The sequence below is a fragment of the Sinocyclocheilus rhinocerous genome, unplaced genomic scaffold (genome assembly GCF_001515625.1).
Source record: "Sinocyclocheilus rhinocerous isolate Xijiao unplaced genomic scaffold, SAMN03320098_v1.1 scaffold1, whole genome shotgun sequence".
NCBI lineage: Eukaryota > Metazoa > Chordata > Actinopteri > Cypriniformes > Cyprinidae > Sinocyclocheilus > Sinocyclocheilus rhinocerous.
This window is the reverse complement of record NW_015638974.1, coordinates 761,743-783,479: the sequence shown is the minus strand read 5'-3', so window position 1 is coordinate 783,479 and position 21,737 is coordinate 761,743. Positions and strand designations below refer to the sequence as shown.

General features: G+C 36.7%; 1 protein-coding gene across 2 annotated transcripts in view; it reads left to right on the top strand.

Annotated features, from left to right (window-relative positions):
* Nucleotides 1-20,457, top strand: part of LOC107750427 (glutamate receptor 2-like) — a 25,520-nt gene extending 5,063 nt beyond the window's left edge. The window contains exons 3-16 of one of the 2 annotated variants that reach the window (XM_016565791.1): nt 4,959-5,198; nt 7,206-7,402; nt 7,555-7,608; nt 8,970-9,128; nt 9,285-9,452; nt 9,539-9,643; nt 11,666-11,773; nt 11,873-12,079; nt 12,398-12,765; nt 13,254-13,452; nt 14,645-14,892; nt 16,701-16,815; nt 18,315-18,449; nt 19,587-20,457. In XM_016565791.1, coding sequence (XP_016421277.1) covers nt 4,959-5,198; nt 7,206-7,402; nt 7,555-7,608; nt 8,970-9,128; nt 9,285-9,452; nt 9,539-9,643; nt 11,666-11,773; nt 11,873-12,079; nt 12,398-12,765; nt 13,254-13,452; nt 14,645-14,892; nt 16,701-16,815; nt 18,315-18,449; nt 19,587-19,751 — 2,468 coding nt within the window. In that variant the 3' untranslated portion in view covers nt 19,752-20,457. Of the gene's footprint in view, nt 1-4,958; nt 5,199-7,205; nt 7,403-7,554; nt 7,609-8,969; nt 9,129-9,284; nt 9,453-9,538; nt 9,644-11,665; nt 11,774-11,872; nt 12,080-12,397; nt 12,766-13,253; nt 13,453-14,644; nt 14,893-16,700; nt 16,816-18,314; nt 18,565-19,586 lie in introns of both variants that reach the window. The other variant, XM_016565792.1, reaches the window with a different exon arrangement.
* The last annotated feature ends 1,280 nt before the right edge of the window (nt 20,458-21,737 follow it).

The following is a 21,737-nucleotide window of genomic DNA, read 5'->3' as shown; positions in this document are numbered from 1 at the left end:
TTTTTTTTTTTTTTTTGGGGGGGGGGATGCATTAATTACAGGATGCAATAATTTGATCACAAGTAGCAATAAAAAAATGTAACAAAAAAAAAAAAATTTTAGTATCATGGTTTGCACAAAAATACGATGCAGTGCAGCCGTTTTCAATTTGATAATAATCAAAAATGTTTCTTGAGCAACAAATCAACATATTAGAATGATTTCTGAAGGATCATGTGCCACTGAAGACTGGAGTAATGATGCTGAAAATTCAGCTTTGCCATCATAGAAATAAATTACATTTGAAAATATATTAAAATACAAAACAATTTAACAATATTACTCTTTACTCTTTTACTGTGACCAGATAAATACAGCCTTGGTGAGCATAAGAGACTTTCAAAATCTTGCAGACGCCAAATTTTTAAGCGGAATTAAAATTTTCAGATGACGCTTTTCCCATTTCAATTATTTAAATGAGGGTTTTTAAAACTTTTTGATGTCACAGACACCCAAATATAATGATGTTCTTGTGAGGGACCCAATTTATACTGTGAAAAATAAACATTTAAATATATGTAAAATATCGTTCTATTCAATTTACAATGTATCTATGAAATACAAATACATAAAACACACCGAATCAGTCACTTCTGCTATCTAAATCTGTCTCTTTCACATGCACAGTCAACCACCAGCATGTTAAAGGCAGTATGATGATGGTGTGAGTGTGTGTGTGTGTGTGTGTGTGTGTGTGTGTGCGCTATATTAAAGATATACACATCAGTGTGTCCAGAAGGGGGTGTGGAGGATTTAGTGCTGAAGACAGGATGAAAAACGAATGACTGAGTATTTTCTGTCCTTTACTGACAGTCCCTCACTCCTAACAATCTGCAATCACCTTGAGGAACAGAAAGAGAGAGAGAGTAAAGCAGGGTACATTTAAAGCATTAGTTAATCAGAAGAACATAGTCGACATTTCAATGAGGAATGTGTATGTGACGTGATCATTACAGAGGAAACATGTTTTTGAAGGTTAAAGATGATTGTGTGTTGTTAAGAGGACAGATGAGGCCATCAATCAGTCAAAAGTGAGATTATAAGAAAGTAGTGGGCGAAAAGGCATAATGTCATTGTTATTAAGAGGTGAGCCTGTTATCAAGGGTTGTGACACGAGCAGATATTTGTTCATGGGTGCAATGTCACAACATGGTGCAACATAATTGATGTGCCATCATAGCTCTAAAAGCTCTAAAAGACAATAGTGCCTTTTTTCAGCTGTTAGTTGATTGTTAATTAAATTTGGTTCAGTAACAGTGTTGCAAAGTTCATTAATTATGAAGTGAACTCAACTATAAAGCAGCTCTACAGAAGATAATAGTGTCATTATTCAGCTCAAGTCAGTTCAGCGTTGATACAGTTTAGTTCAGTAATAGTACATTGATAGTGCAAGTTCATGAAATTATGAAACAAAGTTACTGATGATGTAATATTTGATCAGAGTAATTATAAGTTTTGAGCACATGAATGAAGGGAAGTTTAAGTGGGAAACTAGGAAATGATGGAATTCAGATGTAGTTATTTGGGTTTATTTTTCACAGTATAATTATTTTGTTTTGTTTAGACTCTTCTGTGTTGTTTTTCTGACTTGAATGTGTGCCATTGTAAGAACGAATGACCAAATCTGAAGTATGAGTTTCCCAAGTGCACTTGAAGGCAGCATATGTGTACAGACAAATAAGAAGATGTCATGTTGTGATGTCACGTTCCCATTATGGTATGTGTGTGAATGCAAGAACATGCAATGCAGGAATGCTCTGGCTTGGGAAATGTTCCTAATATTTATTAATATTATGCATTTTGCCCCTCTGTCTACTTGGTCTTATAATACCTTGTAGCCTATAGTATAGGTTTTCCATAAAACAACAACAACAGACAGCAAGTTGTGTCAGTTAGGAACTTTTATTTTTTTATGACATGAGAAATCGTACGAAAACGACAGTTCTCGAACAAGATTGAACAACAGTAAATACATCAAGAAACTGAACATGAATAAATACATAAAGAAATAAAACACAAAATAGAGAAAAATGTAATTAAGTTCCAGTGAAATAGCATCACAATCCTCTATGTCTCAATGTCCATCATTATGTGTGTGTTTCTTAACTTCTCAGTGACGGCATCTGTCTGAATAGAAATACACAAATGATTTAAAAGTCACAGTGCATCTGTTCTGCATGTTTAAATAAAATCAGTTAAGTATATGAAGGCCAAAAGTAGCCATTCTGAATGGATAGTATTTGAGCCCTTCACAGCATTAAAAGGAAAAAGTCAATGGATTCAATATTTCTGTCATTAACATTAACATTAAGAAGTATCCTCAACTGAATTATGGTCACATTTACACGTTCTGTTAAAAAACAGTTTGAGCTTAATAAAATCAATAATAAAATGGCTTTGAAAAGATTTTTTGACGAATTAATAAAATGAGAAGGTGGGAATAAAGAAACCTGAACTTTAGCACAAATAATCATTTATGCATAAAACGGTTGTTCAGGACGATATGGTTCCAAATATAACTGTTACTCTATGTGTGAAGAACCTTTAAAGTGCCCCTATTATGGATTTTTGAAAATTACCTTTCATGCAGTGTGTAACACAGCTCTAAGTGAATGAAAACATCCTGCAAAGTTTTAAATCTGAAAGTGCACCGTGTATAAAGTTATTGTCTCTCAAAAGAAAGAGTCGACTCTGAATCATTGAAACGAGTCATTCTTAAAACGAATCCCAAGCCGCTTCATGTTGACGTCAACATGAAACATTAGCATATTGCCCGCCCACTCGTTGGTCTTTTCGCATTGGTCTGAATGAAACTGCAAATTCATTCTTAGGTGTAGCTTTGAGAGAGATAAAAATAACGGTTTCCCCAAGCAGCACTGCGCTCACAAACACTGCTTTATCAGGCATTACAGGCGAGATGAAATGAAAATGAGACCAATCGGACCAATCACCGCAGATTAGCGTCACTAAAGGAGGGGTTTGGAAAAATTAATCATTAAACGAATCGTTTGGGAGTCGTTGAGCAAGTAAGATAAAAATAAATACATATTATAAGACAATGAAAGTGTTTTTTGACCTTGTATGCATGTCAACCTGTTGTTGGGGACTCCCAAAACCAAAATATGAACCTTTCATTACCCATAATAGGGGCACTTTAAAGTGGTTTACAGATCTTCTTTATGCACCAAGAGCTTGTAACACTTCAAAGAGAAAGGAAAAATTGAAATCGCATCATATGACCCCTTTAAAGAACCTGCTCTTTTAGAGTGTAGAACGACCATACGTTTGTTAGAAATATTTGTTATTACTTATCATTTAGTATCCCCACTTTGATTATACTGGAAGAATATGCTGGAAGAACATTGTTTTCTGGTCACGATTCCCAGTATGAGTATGACATACAAACTGCCATACTGCAATTCCCTACTGTACTGACAACACGTTTAGACAGCTAGAGCAATTGCCACACAAATGAATCCCCAGAGCATGTATGTGTGCGACCCCATTCGCACACAGCCATATCCCATAAGCCCTGATGTGTGGCAGTGCCAGCTCAGACTCAGCAGCAGGAGCAGCAGGCTCTCTCTACTGTTCCGTGTGACTGCTGATCAAAGTCTCATATTTAGCTTTCCCTCTGTGTGAGCACAAGTTGCAGCATGGATTATGAATATGTTTCATAGTTCGATGAGCACACATACTGTAAATATGCACATGGAATTACATACGCAAAGAAGAACACATAAAAAAAAAAAACAGTATATGTAACCTATGTGTGTGTGTGTGTGTGTCTTAATATTCAGATTACTGGTCAGTATTTAATGACTAATTATACCAGAGTCAGAGTTTAACTTTTCTATTAGGGGGCAATATTTCAAGTATATGTATACATGCTGGACGAAGCCTCAATCTCATTATATACTGTAGATCTATTAGTCCAACTTTGCAAACACACTTTATTCTCCAATTGATTTCTGTCTTATTGGTTAGAGTGTAGATCATTTAGTGGCTTCTGTCAAAATAAGAGACTCGAGACTAAATACTTTAGGTTGTTGGCAGTGGTTTGAGTTAGTGTGTATATTTGTTATATATTTGCATGGCTATTAGTGGGCAGGACTGCAACAAAGAAGCATTGAGTAATGTGAAAATAGAGAACGTATCAAAGGGTTTAACATGACGTATTGGTTGCAAAATAATGTTGACATATTGCAATGATTTGAAATTTTTTTTTCTATGACTTCAGATGTTCCCCCTTCAATTCATTTGTTATGAATAATTGTCTTTTGTTTGCTCTGTTAAGATCTGTAAAAAGATAAGTAAAAAGAGCTAATAATCAACTGAGAAGTACCTTTTATTTGTGCAGAAGCATTCATTTGTTTTTAACTCACTCTCACATGGTTATTTCTAATGTAAGATAGTTATATACAATTTTTGCTTTGAATATACAGTAAAAATAAAACTGCAAACCATTTCAAAGTATTTGTTTTTATAAATTATCTGTATTTTTTTTTTATTGTGACACTGTATATTTAATTGGGAGTGCTAATTTCCTCCATTTTTGCATTTAGATTACCATTGGAATCATCTAATGCTCACTTAAAGTCGGGATGAAATGAAATTTCATGTTATGACTTTTCTAAATGCATTAATTGTATTGTGAAATGATTTATCAATGCATATGTTTCATTTTCATTTTTTTCGGAAGTTTTAATCAAAATGTCAAACTCAATTTTAATTTACAAAAATATAAATAATTTAATTACACCGTTAATCTGAAAATGAATATCCATTTTTCTTGTAGACAAAAAAAAAAAGGTTTAAATTTTGATATCGGGCAATTATTGGTATCAACCAGAAATGTAATATCTTGTTATCTTATAACATTTAGTTACTGTATATTACTGTTTTACTTTTTTTTTCAGTTTGCTCACAGTTTTCTAGAGGAGTGTATGCCATCTTTGGCTTCTACGATAAGAAGTCGGTGAACACCATCACGTCATTCTGCGAGACGCTGCACGTGTCCTTCATCACGCCCAGTTTTCCAGCTGATGGACTTAACCAGTTTGTTCTGCAGATGAGGCCTGATATCAAAGGGCCTCTCATCAGTCTGGTTGAGTATTACAAGTGGGAGAAGTTTGCCTATCTGTATGACAGCGACAGAGGTAAACACTCTCTATCTGTCTTTTGAGAAATGTATGCATTCTTTATCTTTTTTTTCTCAGCCAAGGCTCTGTCAGAGCTGCTTGCACACACACTTAAACACACATACACTAGAGAATTCAATCAATAGTCCTATTACTTTGTGGTGAAATGCCTCTTAGAGAAAGAACATGTGAGTTGGGAGTGCTTACAGATAAGCACTTTACAGTCACTCTCTCTCTCTCTCTCTCTCTCTCTTTATAGATCTTTTACTTATTTAATTGCAGTTTCATCTGTCATTTATTTATTTAGACTAGTTTCTCTTGACAAGCAATTTATTTGTCCAAACTGAATGTAAAACTGCTGTGCATCATGATACAGTCATTGCCAGTCAGATAATATTTAATTTGTAATGCACTGTTATGTGAAATATGATAACACAAAAATAGAAACAAAGCAAATGACAAGATTCTCTAGTCACTTGTCATAGTCACAGCTGGTTAGGACACAGTGTTATTGTTTATTGCATAATTACATTACAGCTGGGCAATATATTGAATATATGAATTGAAGTAACATCGTCAATGCTCTCATTTTTATTTGGCCATTAAGTTTCCTCATGACTTGTTTCACAATCCTTTCTTGTCTCAGTATGAGAGTGCCAATTTTTCCAATGTGTCTGTGCGTTTCAGTGAATTGATATAAAGCTTGATTTTTTTGGGGGGGATTGTGATTCAAAAATGGTTATGAAACTCTGTGTGTGGCATTTTTCCTATATTAATTCAAATGTTTCCCACATCTTTTGACCAGTGAATTTTCATGACTTTTCCAGTTGTTAATAATTATTATTACTGGATAATTATTATTATTACTACTGGATTTTATTATTATTTTATTGGTATTGCACTCATGAAGAGCAGTTTCTATCCAAAAAGATATTTTAAAGCAAAGCAAGAAAAATTTTCCATGAGTTTTCAAAACCTAGAAATCATTGTTAACACTTTACTTTAAGGACCAATTCTCACTATTAACTAGTTGCTTATTAGCATGCATATTACTATCAAATTGGCAGTTCATTAGTACTTATAAAGCAGATATTAATGCTTTGTTCTGCATGATCATATTTTAGATCCCCTAATCCTACTCCATACCTAAACTTAACAACTACCTTACTAACTATTAGTAAGCAGCAACTTAGGAGTTTATTGAGGCACAAGTCATGGTTAATAGTTAGTTAATAGTCATTTTTAAATGTTCAGGTTTTGAATCAACTCTACAATGTCTGTTTAGTCAAAATGATGATTCTTCTAATTGGAAAAATATATTTTTTAAATAATCAAATAAAAAGGAATACATAAATATGTCAATGTAACAAGTATTGTAAAAAGGCTAAAAAACATCACAATATAGTAACTCAGTCTTGGACATTTTCTGTAAGCTCTTACCTAACATTTTTTTGGCAGTCTCAGAATTTCAGTTATTGCGACTATGTTAGCTGAATGCTTTCTGAATGTTGACTGGAGTGTCCGTTATGTGCTGCATCGCTGGTTTGAGGCGGCAAAATAAATCTCTCCCCCAAGACCTAGATATGAAATCAACCGAGAGAGGGAGAGGAGGGAGAGATGTGCAGTAAGGAGGGAGGCTTAAGAGAAGAGGACTATGAAAGGGCAGATGACCAAAAGCGAGAACGCTGAAATAAAGAGAGCGAGGAGGAGAAATTATAAATGAAGGAGAAAAAGTGTCCCAAGGGGCCTACAAGACCAATAAAAAATACTCCTGATATCAAGGTCTCTGGGTGTAATTATGGAATAGTGGTTGATTAAAGTAGAACAGTGGTTAAAACAGAGAGTGGCCGTAATTGAGATTGAATCTCATTTAAAAAGACACAGTGAAGCTAGTAGACGTGGGGGTTTAAAGCAATTACACTTTAGGAAGGTAATTAAAGCTTGAGCAGATTTATGAAAAATTTGATGCAGACATTTGATGTGAAGCACTCACATGCACGCTGCTGTGTGTCTCTCTCTATGTAGGTCTGTCTACCCTGCAGGCAGTGCTGGACACAGCGGCAGAGAGGAAATGGCAGGTAACAGCCATAAACGTCGGAAACCTGAAGGATGAGTGGAAAGACGAGGCATATCGCTCCCTCTTTCAGGACCTGGAGAACAAGAAAGAGAGGAGAGTCATTTTAGACTGTGAACAGGACAAAGTCAAGGACATTATGGAGCAGGTGAATGACGTACTAAAAACACATTACAGCACACGTGTAAGGTCAGGAATGTAGTTAAAGAATGATATACTGCGTACACCTTTAACATTTATTATGTGACGCTTGAATTAAATCTCTCTTGTGAATGACGTTTTTTGCCTGCTTCTCCTCAGGTGATTACGATCGGCCGACATGTGAAAGGATATCATTACATCATTGCGAATTTTGTAAGTCGACAACGATCGAGTTTCAGTTAAAGAAACGGTTCATCCAAAAAGAATCATTTTGTCATTATTTACTCACCCTCTTTTTGTACCAAATACATATGGCAATCTTTGTTCCATGGAGAAAAAAATTTGAATTAGGATTTTTTTCCATACAACGAATTTATACAGTGACCAAGAGTTGTAAAGCTTCCAAAAGTTTAAAAAGCACCAGAAAGGTGGCTGATATGGCTTATATTCCAAGTCTTCTAAAGCTTTGCACTTTTTAGTGCCACAAAAAAAACCTTAAATAATTGGCCTTTTGCCAGAATAATCACATTTCAAAAATGAAGTTGTAATGTTTTGAGAATAAAGTCAAAATGATGAGAATCAAGTTGTATCATTATGAAATTAATGGCATGATATTAGCTATGATAATTAAGTCGTAAGTAAAAGAGCATCAGAGTGGTGTCAACCACTGGTTGCGGTTTCAGATTGCAAGAGGCAATTTCCTGAATGTTTGTCAAAATTTTTCTCTTGAATAAATTCATTTTCTTACATAACCGCTGCAGTGTCCGGATACTATTGATAAACCAGTGCTGATGTGCCAGAAAACCAAGAACTGCTTTGTTGGTAAATCCTATCCTGTATATGTAAGGTTTAACTAAATCCTACACATCCGTTTCCTGCATTGCAGAAGCTCACTGAGGCAGGCCTATTCCTACTGTTATAATCACAGCATTTCTTTTAATAATGTGATTCTTTTTCTTTAAATATTTCTAATTTGTTTACACAATATTATGACTTTTTTTACAACTTTATTCCTAGCATTTTCATTTTTATTTCAGTTTTCACGGCACTCATTGCTGTCTATGCAGGGTCAGACAGCTCTCAGATTCCATCAAAAATATCTTAATTTGTGTTCCGAAGATGAACGAAGGTCTTACGGGTTTGAAATGACATGAGGGTGAGTAATGAATGACAGAATTTTCATTTTTGGGTGAACTATCCCTTTAAGATATAATTTACTAAAAAGATAATCCCTAATTGCTTTTGTTGTGTGGAAAAGAGCAACTTGGACATACTGCCAAGCATCTCTTTTGGTTTATATGGATGAAAGAAGGTCATATGGTGTATGGTGAGTGAATAATGACAGAATTCCCATTTTTGTGTGAACATTTTCTTTTTTTTAAGGAATTTTATAGTGTTGGAGATTCTAATGATTGTCTATATGCATTTCGTAGTGCATGTGATCGGAATGTGTGTGTATGTTGTGTGTGGGAGAATGAGTAATTTAGCATTTTTGTTTGTGATACTAACAATACAATAGCATACAGTTTTGTGTAGCATGAATTATGTTATTAAAAAGTGTGTGTGTGTTTCAGGGCTTTGTGGATGGAGATTTATCCAAGATTCAGTATGGAGGAGCGAATGTATCTGGATTTCAGATAGTGGACTTTGATGACCCGCTTGTTGCTAAATTTGACCAGCGCTGGGAGGCACTGGAGGAGAAGGAGTACCCTGGAGCAGACAGCAGAATCAGGGTGAAAGAGTGCAAATATTTAAATGATGCTGAAATAAAAATGCAGCTGACAGCATTTTGAACATAGTTATGGTCTCTATTTGTTATGGAGGTTTTTATCTATCATAAAACACCAAAAAAGACATTTTTATGGTCTTTGTATTTCTTTCCCTTGCAGTACACTTCCGCTCTCACATATGATGCTGTGCAAGTAATGACCGAGGCATTCCGCTTTCTGCATAAACAACGGATTGACATCAGTCGCCGTGGCAACAACGGAGACTGCCTGGCCAATCCCGCGGTGCCGTGGGCTCAGGGGTTGGAGATAGAGCGTGCTCTCAAACAGGTCCGCACTGCCAACACATTATCAGTGCCTGTTGTCTGTGTGTGAGAACTTTATAACATTTAACATCTGTGCATGTGTTTGCTCAGGTGCGTGTGGATGGATTGACAGGAAATATTCAATTCGATCAGTATGGCAGACGAGTGAATTACACAGTCAATGTCATGGAGCTGAAAAACAGTGGCCCTGTTAAGGTAACACAGTGTGCATCTAGAGCTCTGCATTTTTCATGAACTTTAGTATGTGTATTTGGGATGGGAAGAGTAAAAATTCTTACCAGAGAGTCTGATTTCATTATCACTTAATGATACCAAATAATGATTATTGCACCCTGCCCTAAAATTAGTTCTAATTATATAATAACTAAAAATGAACACTTCCTTGATTACATATTTAAATTTTTTTTTTTTTTTTTTTTTTTTTTTGTCAAACTACCATTTATTTGAACTAAACCCAGTGTATCTTTACCTACACTACCAATAAAAAATGTTGGGGTAAGTAAGTAATTTATTCAGCAAGAACACATTAAATTGATAAAAAGTGACAGTAAAGACTTTTAACATTGTTACAAAAAGCTTCTATTTCAAAGAAACACTGTTCTTTTGAGCTTTCTACTCAACATTCATAATAATAACAAATGTTTGTTGAGCAGCAGTGTTTCTTGAGATATTAGCATAATAGTATAATTTCTGAACTATTATGTGACACTGAAGACTGGAGTAATGGCTGCTGAAATTAAGCTTTGCCTTTGCAGGAATTAATTACATTTTAAAATATATACTGTTGTTCTACTTTGTTAGAATATTTTACAATATTACTGTTTTTTTACTGTAGTTTTATTAAAAAACAGATTTGTCTTGTAAACGTTAAACAGTCTTACTGACCCAGAACAAGATACTAGATAACTAGATAACTACTAGCTAACTAGATATAAACTGATATAAAGTGTTTAACCGATCTGAAAGTACTACACTTTCATTGGAAGCTGAAAGCTTAATAAAAAATATGCTTTCATAAAATACTGGATAGTTATTAATTAATACATAAAGGGTGAGGGTTGTGTGGACTTTTATAAATGATGAGCATGAGTTTGGGAATGATTCTTTAGTCTTTGTACTTCATTACAAAGGACCAGTTCATAAACGTAATTAATGAACAGCATTGATTGTGAAGGATGTTTGTGCAGCCAGTGGGTGCAACGCAATATAAATGTGTGTTGACAATTTATTCTTATTTTACTGCACACAGTCTCTTTCATCATGTTTCTCTTTCATCACATTCAAGTCTGCAAGCAGTCAGCCCAGCTCAAACATAATTTATTTTTCCTTGGCACTGTTGATTCAGTCGTACCACAGCACCACTGCTGAATAGTGATATAGGAAACACTGTCAGAGTATTATAGTACAGTGTTCCATTCACATTTAGGAAAAAAATACATTAAAGAGCCCTTAAAGGGATAGCTCACCCAAAAATCTAAATTACCCCATGATTTACTCACCCTCAAGCCATCCTAGGTGTATATGACTTCCTTCTTTCAGACGAATACAAGCTGTTGAGATTTTGAAGTCCAATAAAGTGCATCCATCCATCATAAAAAGTGCTCCACACTGCTCCGGGGGGTAAATAAAAAGCCTTCTGAAGTGAATCAATGTGTTTGTGTAAGAAAAAAATCTATTTTTAAAACTTTAGAAACCATAATCTCTATCTTCCGCTCTCTGTCGTACGCGAGCACCCTTTAACTTGTCTAAAAGAATGGTTCTCGGTAAGGTTCTTGATTCCTAACCCCAACTTAAAGAGCCCTTAAAGGGATAGCTCACCCAAAAATCTAAATTACCTCATGATTTACTCACCCTCAAGCCATCCTAGGTGTATATGACTTCCTTCTTTCAGACGAATACAAGCTGTTGAGATTTTGAAGTCCAATAAAGTGCATCCATCCATCATAAAAAGTGCTCCACACTGCTCCGGGGGGTTAATAAAAAGCCTTCTGAAGTGAATCAATGTGTTTGTGTAAGAAAAAAATCTATTTTAAAAACTTTAGAAACCATAATCTCTATCTTCCGCTCTCTGTCGTACGCGAGCACCCTTTAACTTGTCTAAAAGAATGGTTCTCGGTAAGGTTCTTGATTCCTAACCCCAACTTTTAGCACTTGTTAAAGTAAATACTTGATTATTTATGTTTTGTGTTCTCAACAAAAGTGTGTACTTTCTCTCAGATTGGTTACTGGAATGAGATGGACAAAATGGCCGTGACAAAATCGGACCTTTTCCCCAACGACACCATGGGGATGGAGAATAAAACAGTTGTTGTGACAACAATCCTGGTAAGAGATATTCCATGATATTTCACATCAAGAGCAATTGAAATCACCTTCATTCGAAGATAATGTCAACATATTTTTCTCCCTGCATGTTTGTTGTAGGAGGCACCGTATGTAATGCTGAAAAAGAATTCAGAGTTATTCACTGATAATGAACGATATGAGGGATACTGTGTGGACCTAGCCGCCGAGATTGCGAAGCATTGTGGGTTTAAGTATCAGCTGAGGATTGTGGCAGACGGAAAATACGGTGCACGAGATGCTGAGACCAAAATCTGGAATGGCATGGTTGGAGAACTGGTGTATGGGGTGAGAAGTAAAACATAGACTCACTCGCACAAGAGTGCACGGTAACACTTTAGTTTAGGGACCAATTCTCACTATTGACTAGTTGTTTATTAGCATGCATATTACTTGCATATTGGCAGTTTATTAGTACTTATAAAGCACATATTAATGACTTATTCGGCACGATCACATTCTAGATCCCTTAATCCAACCCCATACCCAAACTTAACAATTACCTTACTATCTATTAATAAACAGCAACTTAGGAGTTTCATCATACATTTCCTATAGGCCTATGTGTGTCATTCACCTAATTCCTCTTCTTTTCACTGTTGACAGAAAGCAGACATAGCTGTAGCTCCTCTTACCATCACTCTGGTTAGAGAGGAGGTGATTGACTTCTCGAAACCTTTCATGAGTCTGGGCATATCCATTATGATCAAGAAACCACAGAAATCCAAGCCGGGTGTCTTCTCTTTCCTGGACCCGTTGGCCTACGAGATCTGGATGTGCATTGTATTCGCCTACATCGGAGTTAGCGTCGTGCTCTTCCTTGTTAGCCGCTTCAGCCCTTACGAGTGGCACACTGAGGAGTTTGAGGATGGGCAGCTGGGCCCTAGCGAGTCTACGAACGAATTTGGAATCTTTAATAGTCTGTGGTTTTCTCTGGGCGCTTTTATGCAGCAGGGATGCGATATTTCACCAAGGTTGGTGCGTGCAGTGGGCGCTAATGCTAGCTGGCTAGCGTGTGGGGTGTGCTTTCGGCTTAGTACATCGACAGTTTTCCCTCCGTTGCCGTGGTTTGTGTATGTTCACGCTCCTGCAGCTCTGGCTTCATATCCATTTCCATTGAAAATAGTGTTATATACAGTGCAATTCCCAACTTCAGTGTTCCGAGGGTAAGAAGAAAGAGCCAACACAGGATGAGAAATGTTTTATCAAAGTTGTGGTTTAAACTTTGGTTGAACATTTCTTCTGTGAACATGCACTCACCCGGTTGGGAACAGTAAGATGCACAAGGTCACCGTTTCTAGCCCTCTTGGAGTGGTACCGTGTTTCGGCTGCATATTCCCCATTTTCTCCAAAGTGAAAGGGTTTCTTTTCTTTCTTTTGGATATTACAGTAAGAACATGCTGGTTCTGTGGGTGGAGCATGTTGGTGTTTGTGTGTGGCTGACTGTGTTTGCTGTGTGTAGGTCGTTGTCTGGCCGTATAGTTGGTGGTGTGTGGTGGTTTTTCACCCTCATCATCATCTCCTCCTACACGGCTAACCTGGCTGCCTTTCTCACTGTGGAGAGGATGGTGTCACCTATCGAGAGTGCTGAAGACCTGGCCAAACAGACTGATATTGCGTATGGGACATTGGATGCAGGCTCCACCAAAGAGTTCTTTAGGGTGAGTGGACCAGTGTGGTCCATCAATAAAAAAATAAAATAAAACATTAACATATTTTCCTTGGACCTTAAATAAATACCATGCATATGAGTGTACACATAATTAGTTTCAAAAATGTTTTTAGATAGTTTTAAATGTTTTTAGATACATTTTTTGCAGAGTTTGAACTAACCTTGTCGTGTCATGGAAAGATCAAATTATCTGATATTTTAAGACTTATTGACCTTGATAAATGGTCAGGAGGGTTCTCAGTCCGGAATGTTTCTGCATTTTGTTTGACTTTGATTTGGCATACAAATGTTTTTCAAATATTTATAATATTTTAGAAAAACTGTGCCACTGTGTTTTTCTATGAAATAATAATGAATATTATGTCAGTGCACATAAGGGAATAGATCACCCAAAAATGAAAATTTGCTAAAAAAAAAAATGTACTCAGGCCGTCCAAGATGTAGATGAGTTTGTTTCTTCATCAAAACAGATTTGGTGAAATGTAGCATTGCATCACTTGCTCAGCAATGGATCCTCTGCAGTGAATGGGTGCCGTCAGAATGAGAGTCCAAACAGCTGACAAAAACATCACAATAATCCACATCTCTCAAGTCCATTAGTTAACATCTTGTTCAGTGAAAATCTGCATGTTTGTAAGAAACAAATCCATCATAAAGGTGTTTTAACTTTGAACTGTCGCTTATGGCCAAAATACAAGTCCATAATTAGACTCTCATTCTGACGGCACCCATTCACTGCAGTGGATCCCTTGGTGAGCAAGTGATGCAATGCTAAATTTCTCCAAATCTGTTACGATGAACAAACAAGAATGAGGATGAGTAAATTGAAGCAAATTTTTGGGTGAACTATTCCTTTAATAAAGTTTTTCTTTTAAGATTTTTATATTTTTAATGAAGCCCTTTTTTTCATTATATTTTTTGACTGTATCCCCCATAAAATCAAAATTAACTTTAATTTAGATTTTAAACACTTGTTCATCATTGAGGTGCTGAATTGAATTGCATTTTTAATTTATTTTAATAAATGACTAGATGCAGGCATAAAATGACATGTCATAGGCCTATTCTTGATATTCATGTCTAGAATGAAAACGTTAATATTGCTGACCATCATGTCCTCACTACCCCGAATCTAAATGTCTCCTTTTTTCTCTCTATCTTTGTGTCTTCACTTTAACCAGAGATCTAAGATTGCTCTCTTTGACAAGATGTGGCAGTACATGAAGAGTGCAGAGCCTTCTGTGTTTGTTAAAAACACGGTGGAAGGTGTTTTGCGTGTCCGAAAATCCAAAGGCAAATATGCTTACCTTCTGGAGTCCACTATGAATGAATACATCGAGCAACGCAAGCCCTGTGACACCATGAAGGTCGGAGGAAACCTTGACTCTAAAGGCTACGGCATCGCTACACCCAAGGGATCTGCTTTAAGGTGGGTGGAGTAGTATAACAATATGGCCCATGTTGTTATAGTATCCCACCTACCCTGATGTAGGCCGGGGGTCCCCCTTTAAAATGAGGTAAACTAGGTAATAGCAGTGCTGAGTATAGGGATGAGCGGTAAAGTAAGCAAAAACAGCAGTGTAGAGAGTTACCAAGGCAACTGCAGCGATAGTGAGGGCTTTAAAAAGCCCAGCTGACAGCTGACAAGCCGGTTACCTAGCAACCACTGCTCTCTGTGAATGATGGCGTAGAAAATGGAGTAAAATGTAGTCTCAGACAAATAGGTAATTATTTTAACATAAGCTTAATAACAGGTTAAGTTTTAAGATTTTAATAGGAAGTGAGTGAGCGCCATAATAAAATGCACAATGAATTAAGATTATATAAAAATTATTAGGGCTGTCAGATGAAAATATTTGATTGCGCATAATTTCATAATCACGTTTATGCATTCAATTCCTTTTTTAAGAAGTTGTAAGTATAGAGTTTGGTAATCCGTTGCTATATGTGCATTTGCAATAATTAAATAATGTAACAGTTTTCACATACTTTATGGACTAAATCTTAAATGTGATATTTTATACTTGTTGAGCTTGATAACTAACAATGCTGTAAGCAGTTATTTTTTGGAATTCCACTCATAAATTGTTCCTACTGAAAAGCTCCCTTCATTTATCAGTGGATACGAATTGCAAAACCCATATATTGGAAAAACATATTGGAAAAAATATCGGTAAAACCGATTATTGGTGGATCTCTAAAATGAGTAATGGGAATGGCGATTAAGTTGAAACGCTCTCTCCGTGTCAATAATTTTGTTGGTTCAGGTTTGCTGGTAAGTGAAAAATGTGTTAATGGCATTAGACAATTTAATTAATTGCTTGTTATCGTTCCAATTTTGACAGCCCTAAACATAATAGATTAGTTCACGTGACTCTTTTCCAAGAATTAACAGGTCTACTCTTGAAGGTTTCAGATGTGCTTTATCCAGTAGTCTACAAGTTCTGAAGCCTTTTTTTCACCTGTTTTGCTGATAATCAACTGCCATGTGTTCAATGAAGCAAACATTGGCAAACGTTAAACTACTTCTGCTCACAAATAGCTTTCTACCCTCTTTAAGCAAAGCATAGTGTAGTAATGAAAAACTGAAGCTATACACTTACTACCAAAGTTCTAAAACGCTTGTTTTGTGGTTAGTATGATCCATTCTACTCATGTTTGCCACTAGTATCTGTTTTATTGAATGCATGTCTGTTTTTAATGACTGAAGCAATGGCCTCTTGCAACCAGACTGTGTTATGACAAAAGCTATTTATTGATAATGAGTAATGAATCAATGCATGTGATTGGGCACTTGTATTTTGAATGATTCAGAGACTGAAAACACAGTAACTTGAATATGAATGCATTTGATGATGCACTGTTTGAACTATGCATGCTGTCACTCTTGATACTTCTAACCAGATTTGTTTGCCTCAACGCTTAAAGTGTTTTCTGCTTACTGATTTGAGGATCTGTATGTGCGATTGTGAAATAACTGATACTATTGCTGATCCTCCTCTGTTCTAGCCTCCTGCCTCAAGAGTTTGAGTTTAAAAAGAACTCTTAAAGCTCGACCACCTTTGATTTTAATGGGTCGTTTAACGTCATTTTGATTGGTTGGTTGATTTGATTGATTGATTGATGGATTGTCTAACCCAATGTTCCATTCATTCTATGCAACTTATGGGGGGCGTGGCCCATTGCAGCCCCGCCCCCTCATGCTGTCTGACAAGTATGTTTTATCGTTTGTTTAAGAAACGCGGTAAACCTTGCAGTGCTAAAACTGAACGAGCAGGGGCTTCTGGATAAATTGAAAAACAAATGGTGGTACGACAAAGGAGAGTGCGGCAGCGGAGGCGGGGAGTCAAAGGTCAGACCCGTGCTTGGGACTTATGGGTAAAAAAATGAAACGAACAAAATGCAAATGAGCAGGAAGCACTACCAGTGGTCCCAGGAAACAAGCTGAGGCACCTACAAATTTGAATATGCCATCGGTTGGTCAACTAGAGCTTTCAGAAAGACACATCTGCTCCAAAAAGAAATCTAGACTACCTAAAAAAAGACATTCCCAGAGGTACACGGCTCATTGGCGGGCTCTGTTTCTGCTTCCTGCTCGCGGCGATGAGTCTGTGCACATCTGGCACGGCAAAGCCGCGTTTGCCGACTGCCAAATGGAGCGCAGACTGCCGATCGCCACCACGCTCAGGGCTGAATCATTACCAGCGCTGTTAGCGAGTGCAAATGTTACTGACAATAACATAAAATAACATTGGTAATGTTATTTATGTTATTTCCCATACGCGAAGAACGCCAACCAACCTTGCAGTATTGAAACTCAGTGAGCAAGGCATCTTAGACAAGCTGAAAAACAAATGGTGGTACGATAAGGGAGAATGTGGAGCCACGGACTCTGGAAGTAAGGTCAGTCACTGCAGGGAGCGTGAGTGTGTGTGTGTGTGTGTGTGTGTCTGGCAGGGCTAGAATGTGTATGTGTGTCCGCATGAAAACTTGTGAAAACACTGTCTCAGTTTGGGCGATCCCAAGCATCAGCAGACTGTGTGTGTGTGTGTGTGTGTATGTGTGTGTGTTCGAGAAGAAAACTGTATGAGAGCGATACGAAAGGAAGCTTGTGCAAAAAAGAAATACAGCCTATAGTGATTGTGTGTGTGTGTGTGTGTGTGTGTGTGTGTGTTTGAAAGCAAGTCCCTACACAGATTTACCACCGCATGAATCAGAACCTGACCTGTGTATATAATCAATGATGCCTATACAAACAGGGATGTGATATAAACACAAAGTAATGCATGTGAGAGACACATAGCCAAGACACATTTTATATACATATAAATGCGTACTTGATCCACATTTCTCTCATGCACAAACACGCATACTCATTCCTGTGTATAGGCTCAGAATTTCCTTGTGCTCCTTTGTATTTCTATGTGCTTTATTGAAAACTTGTCCTGTTCCATTTTATTTTTTATCTTTCTTACACTCTCTCTTTCTCCCTCCTATCTCTCTTTCTCTTTGCCATGCGGTCTCTCCTTCTCCCTCACCAATGCTGTAAATGTTGTTTGTATATTTGCCTTTTACTTCAGCTGTCTTTAATTGCAATTCTGTAGGTGGCGTCTTTTTTCCTTCTTTATGTGCACACACTGCACCGTATTGTCCTGTTGTACTTTTGTAGCCGTCTATGTATTTTACTGTTACTAGACACTCACATATACACACTTAATACTGTACTGTTTTTGTAGCGCAATTACCTTTACAGTCGTAGTCTGTCAAATATACAGTGATAATCAGTAGTATTGGCATACTGTCATCCTTTCTCTCCCTTATCTTTGACTTTTGATCTTCAACCCCTTGCAGGAGAAGACTAGCGCCCTCAGCCTGAGTAATGTTGCGGGCGTCTTCTACATCCTGGTGGGTGGCCTCGGGTTGGCCATGCTGGTCGCTCTGGTGGAGTTCTGCTACAAGTCTCGCGCGGAGGCCAAACGCATGAAGGTTGCCAAGACTCAGACTCTAAATCCCTCCTCTTCCTCGCAGAATTCTCAGAATTTTGCTACTTATAAGGAAGGGTACAACGTTTATGGGCTGGAGAGTGTTAAGATCTAGTGGGGTAGGAACGGCAGAGGCTTTATTTTGGTCGTTTGTTCACTGCTTTTTTGTCATTTTTTTATCGTATGCCAAATGCTTCATCGCCACTGCACGATTCTTCAGGCATCACGCTGACATGCATTTGTCAAAGATTTAAAGGGGTCGTATCAAAATTTGGGTGATATCATAGTTGGGTGAACTATCCCTTTAATTTCAGCCCGTAATTTAGTTTTCCGTCTCTCTTTCTGACTCTCTGAGAATTAAATGGGGCCTTTTTTCCAACATAAAATCTAAATGGACCCTGTTTAATTAAAGAATGTTTCTGGTCTTACTGTGACTGATTCAGTATGTTATTTTACGAAAAAATGTTTGTGAAAAACAAAAATGCCCATCATTCATAACAGCCTTTTTGCAAAGTCTACATTACACTGCGACAGATTTACAAGGAAGTTTTCAGTTTTCAAACTTCACATAGTTTCATATATCAAAAGATGAAAAACTATTTTTTTTCATGATGGGACCTCTTTAAAAATACAGCATCACACAAGCAGTTGCTTGACTGTACAGTTTTTTTAAATTGTGACTACACGCACATCTTATGTGATCAAGATTGAAGATTAAAGAAATGAGGTAAAGGTAAACAAAGGATGAACAGAGGGAGAATAAAATGTATGACTGGAAATAAAAGATGTATGGTTCCTAGAGAAATGAATTTGACATAATTTTCCGCTTGTTTATCATCATTGTGGTTGTTTGTGGATTGGCTGCATCACTTGCTTTTGATATAAAGCTCCGACATCTTTGAGCGAGACCCATTAGCTATCAATCATTCTCCACCCAATCTGCTCTTCATAAACATCTACAGTTATGTACAGATGTTAAATATGTATATATAATATAATCTGTATTTCTAAAAATATATGCACTGTAAAACATTAACAAATGTTTTTGTTTTTTCTCTTTCTGTCTCCATGTGTGTGAATTTGGGTGTGAATCGCTGTGCATTTCTACATTCTGTTTGTGTGGGTGTGTGTTTGGTAACAGATGACGTTCACAGATGCTATGCGCAGTAAGGCCAGGTTGTCTATAACGGGCAATACAGGAGAGAACGGGCGAGTGCTGACTCCAGACTTCTCTAAAGCCGTCCATGCTGTGCCGTACCTGAGACCTGGCATGGCAATGCCTGTGAGTGTGAGCGAGCTGTCCTGAGTGCCTTACACACACACACACACACACACACACACTGGTGCAAGCATGCTGTACCCACTTTAATACACATCCAAACACGTGTACATATTCTTACACACATAGACACTATATATACATACATAATAATAGTTAATTATTCCATATACAATTAATCACGACACCTACACACAGGATGTCAGATCCATACATGCATAGACACATTAACACATATGTTTACTGTTCAGTGCAATCATATTTTGACCAGCGGTGATGTATACAACCAACATTTGCAAAAAACATGCTGACAGAACATAAAAAAGTATACAGGCACAATGCTGTGTGTACATATGCAGATAACTTCACAAACCTTGTGTAGCCACCACAGTCCTATAATGTTCCTTGTTGTGTGCATTTTACATAACTGCATTTCCAAGTTCTCGTTTTGTCTCACACTTGAATACGCACATATAAAATGACCTCATTTTGCTCATATATTCACACACTTGCCCCACTTCAGTTTTCATATATGTTTTTCACATTGTAAGTGATGACATCGCAATGCTGCACTGAGGAACAACGTTACACATTGAAAATAATTCCAATGGGAAAATCTCCACACCTGTTTCCATAGCAACGTGTTTTTGGAATCCCTGATTCTCAAGAACTCAAGCACACGAAACATCTGCATCAAATGTGATTTTGTTTACTCAATCTACATGACATATATATATATTTAAAAAAAAGTTTGTCTAGAATAATTTCTTATTATATGAGATATGTATAATAAATGATGTATATAATTACACTTTTGTTCATTTGATGTTAATGTTACCATGCAAATGCTTGACTTAAAGAAAAAAACTAAATGATTTGAGTAGTTCTGTTTCTCCTCCTCACTGGTTTGATTTGTTGTGATGTTAATTTTTTGGATCACTGTGTTCGGATCAGTTTTTTCTTGCTTATGGGCGATGCAACCAGTAGTTTTCTAATTCTTTCTTTTAATTGAAAAAAGAAAAAAATGTTTACCTTCTGCATTACACAATTTAGATGGTATATTGAAAGTGTTATATTGATTAAGATGGATCTGTATATATATATATATATAACTTAATATATTACAATACCCCAAAATGCCAAATATTGATGTGTGCCAAAATATGTCAAGGCATTTCAGATGCATTTATTAAAATTGTCTCTGTTTGGGGAAATGTAAAGACTGAAAATTAGCACCCTATAATCAGGGGGTTGTTATTTATGTCATATTTGGCTTTTTTGTTTTGTTTTTCATATCAAATGCATTGTGCTTTTAATAAGATGCACTACGATATGCAGTTTTAACTGTGAAAAGCATGATAACCTTTCGTTATGTTTGTTTTATAAAAGCAATGATTATATCACTATTAGTTAACTCGGATTTTAATTTATGTAGTCCAGTTATGCTCTGAAGACTAAGAAATGGAGATGATTATTATAGATAGTTATATTGATAAAGTATAAGCTGATCACCCTTTTCTATGCCATGACGTGTAACTGAAATCTTGTTCATTAGTTTTATATGTATATGTACTGTACATGTAAATAGAAACCATTCATGTGTATATCTTAAAATCTTAGTTGATACACCAGTTAGCACAAATGCACACAAGAGGATTGCTCATATTGTGCATTTGGGAGCACGTTTGGGAACCTATGACCGTCATACCAAGCTGTCTCTCACATACAGACACAAATGGACTTGTCATCACTAGCTTCATTTCAGTTGGAAAGTCTGCCATGGGATGAAATGAAGGATGTTTTTCTTAATGGAATGTGGACTGATTGCTTTATTTTTTGGAATCTTTTGGAATAAACAGAGACTGAGAATCCTCTGATATTTTGTTTTACTCTGTTTCATGGGAAGGAGAAAAGTGCTGCAGGAGGGGGTTGACAAGCATTTCAGCCATTCACTCATAAATTCACATTCATAAATTCTTGGGTCCAAAATTAACAAGATGAAAGAAGATGAAA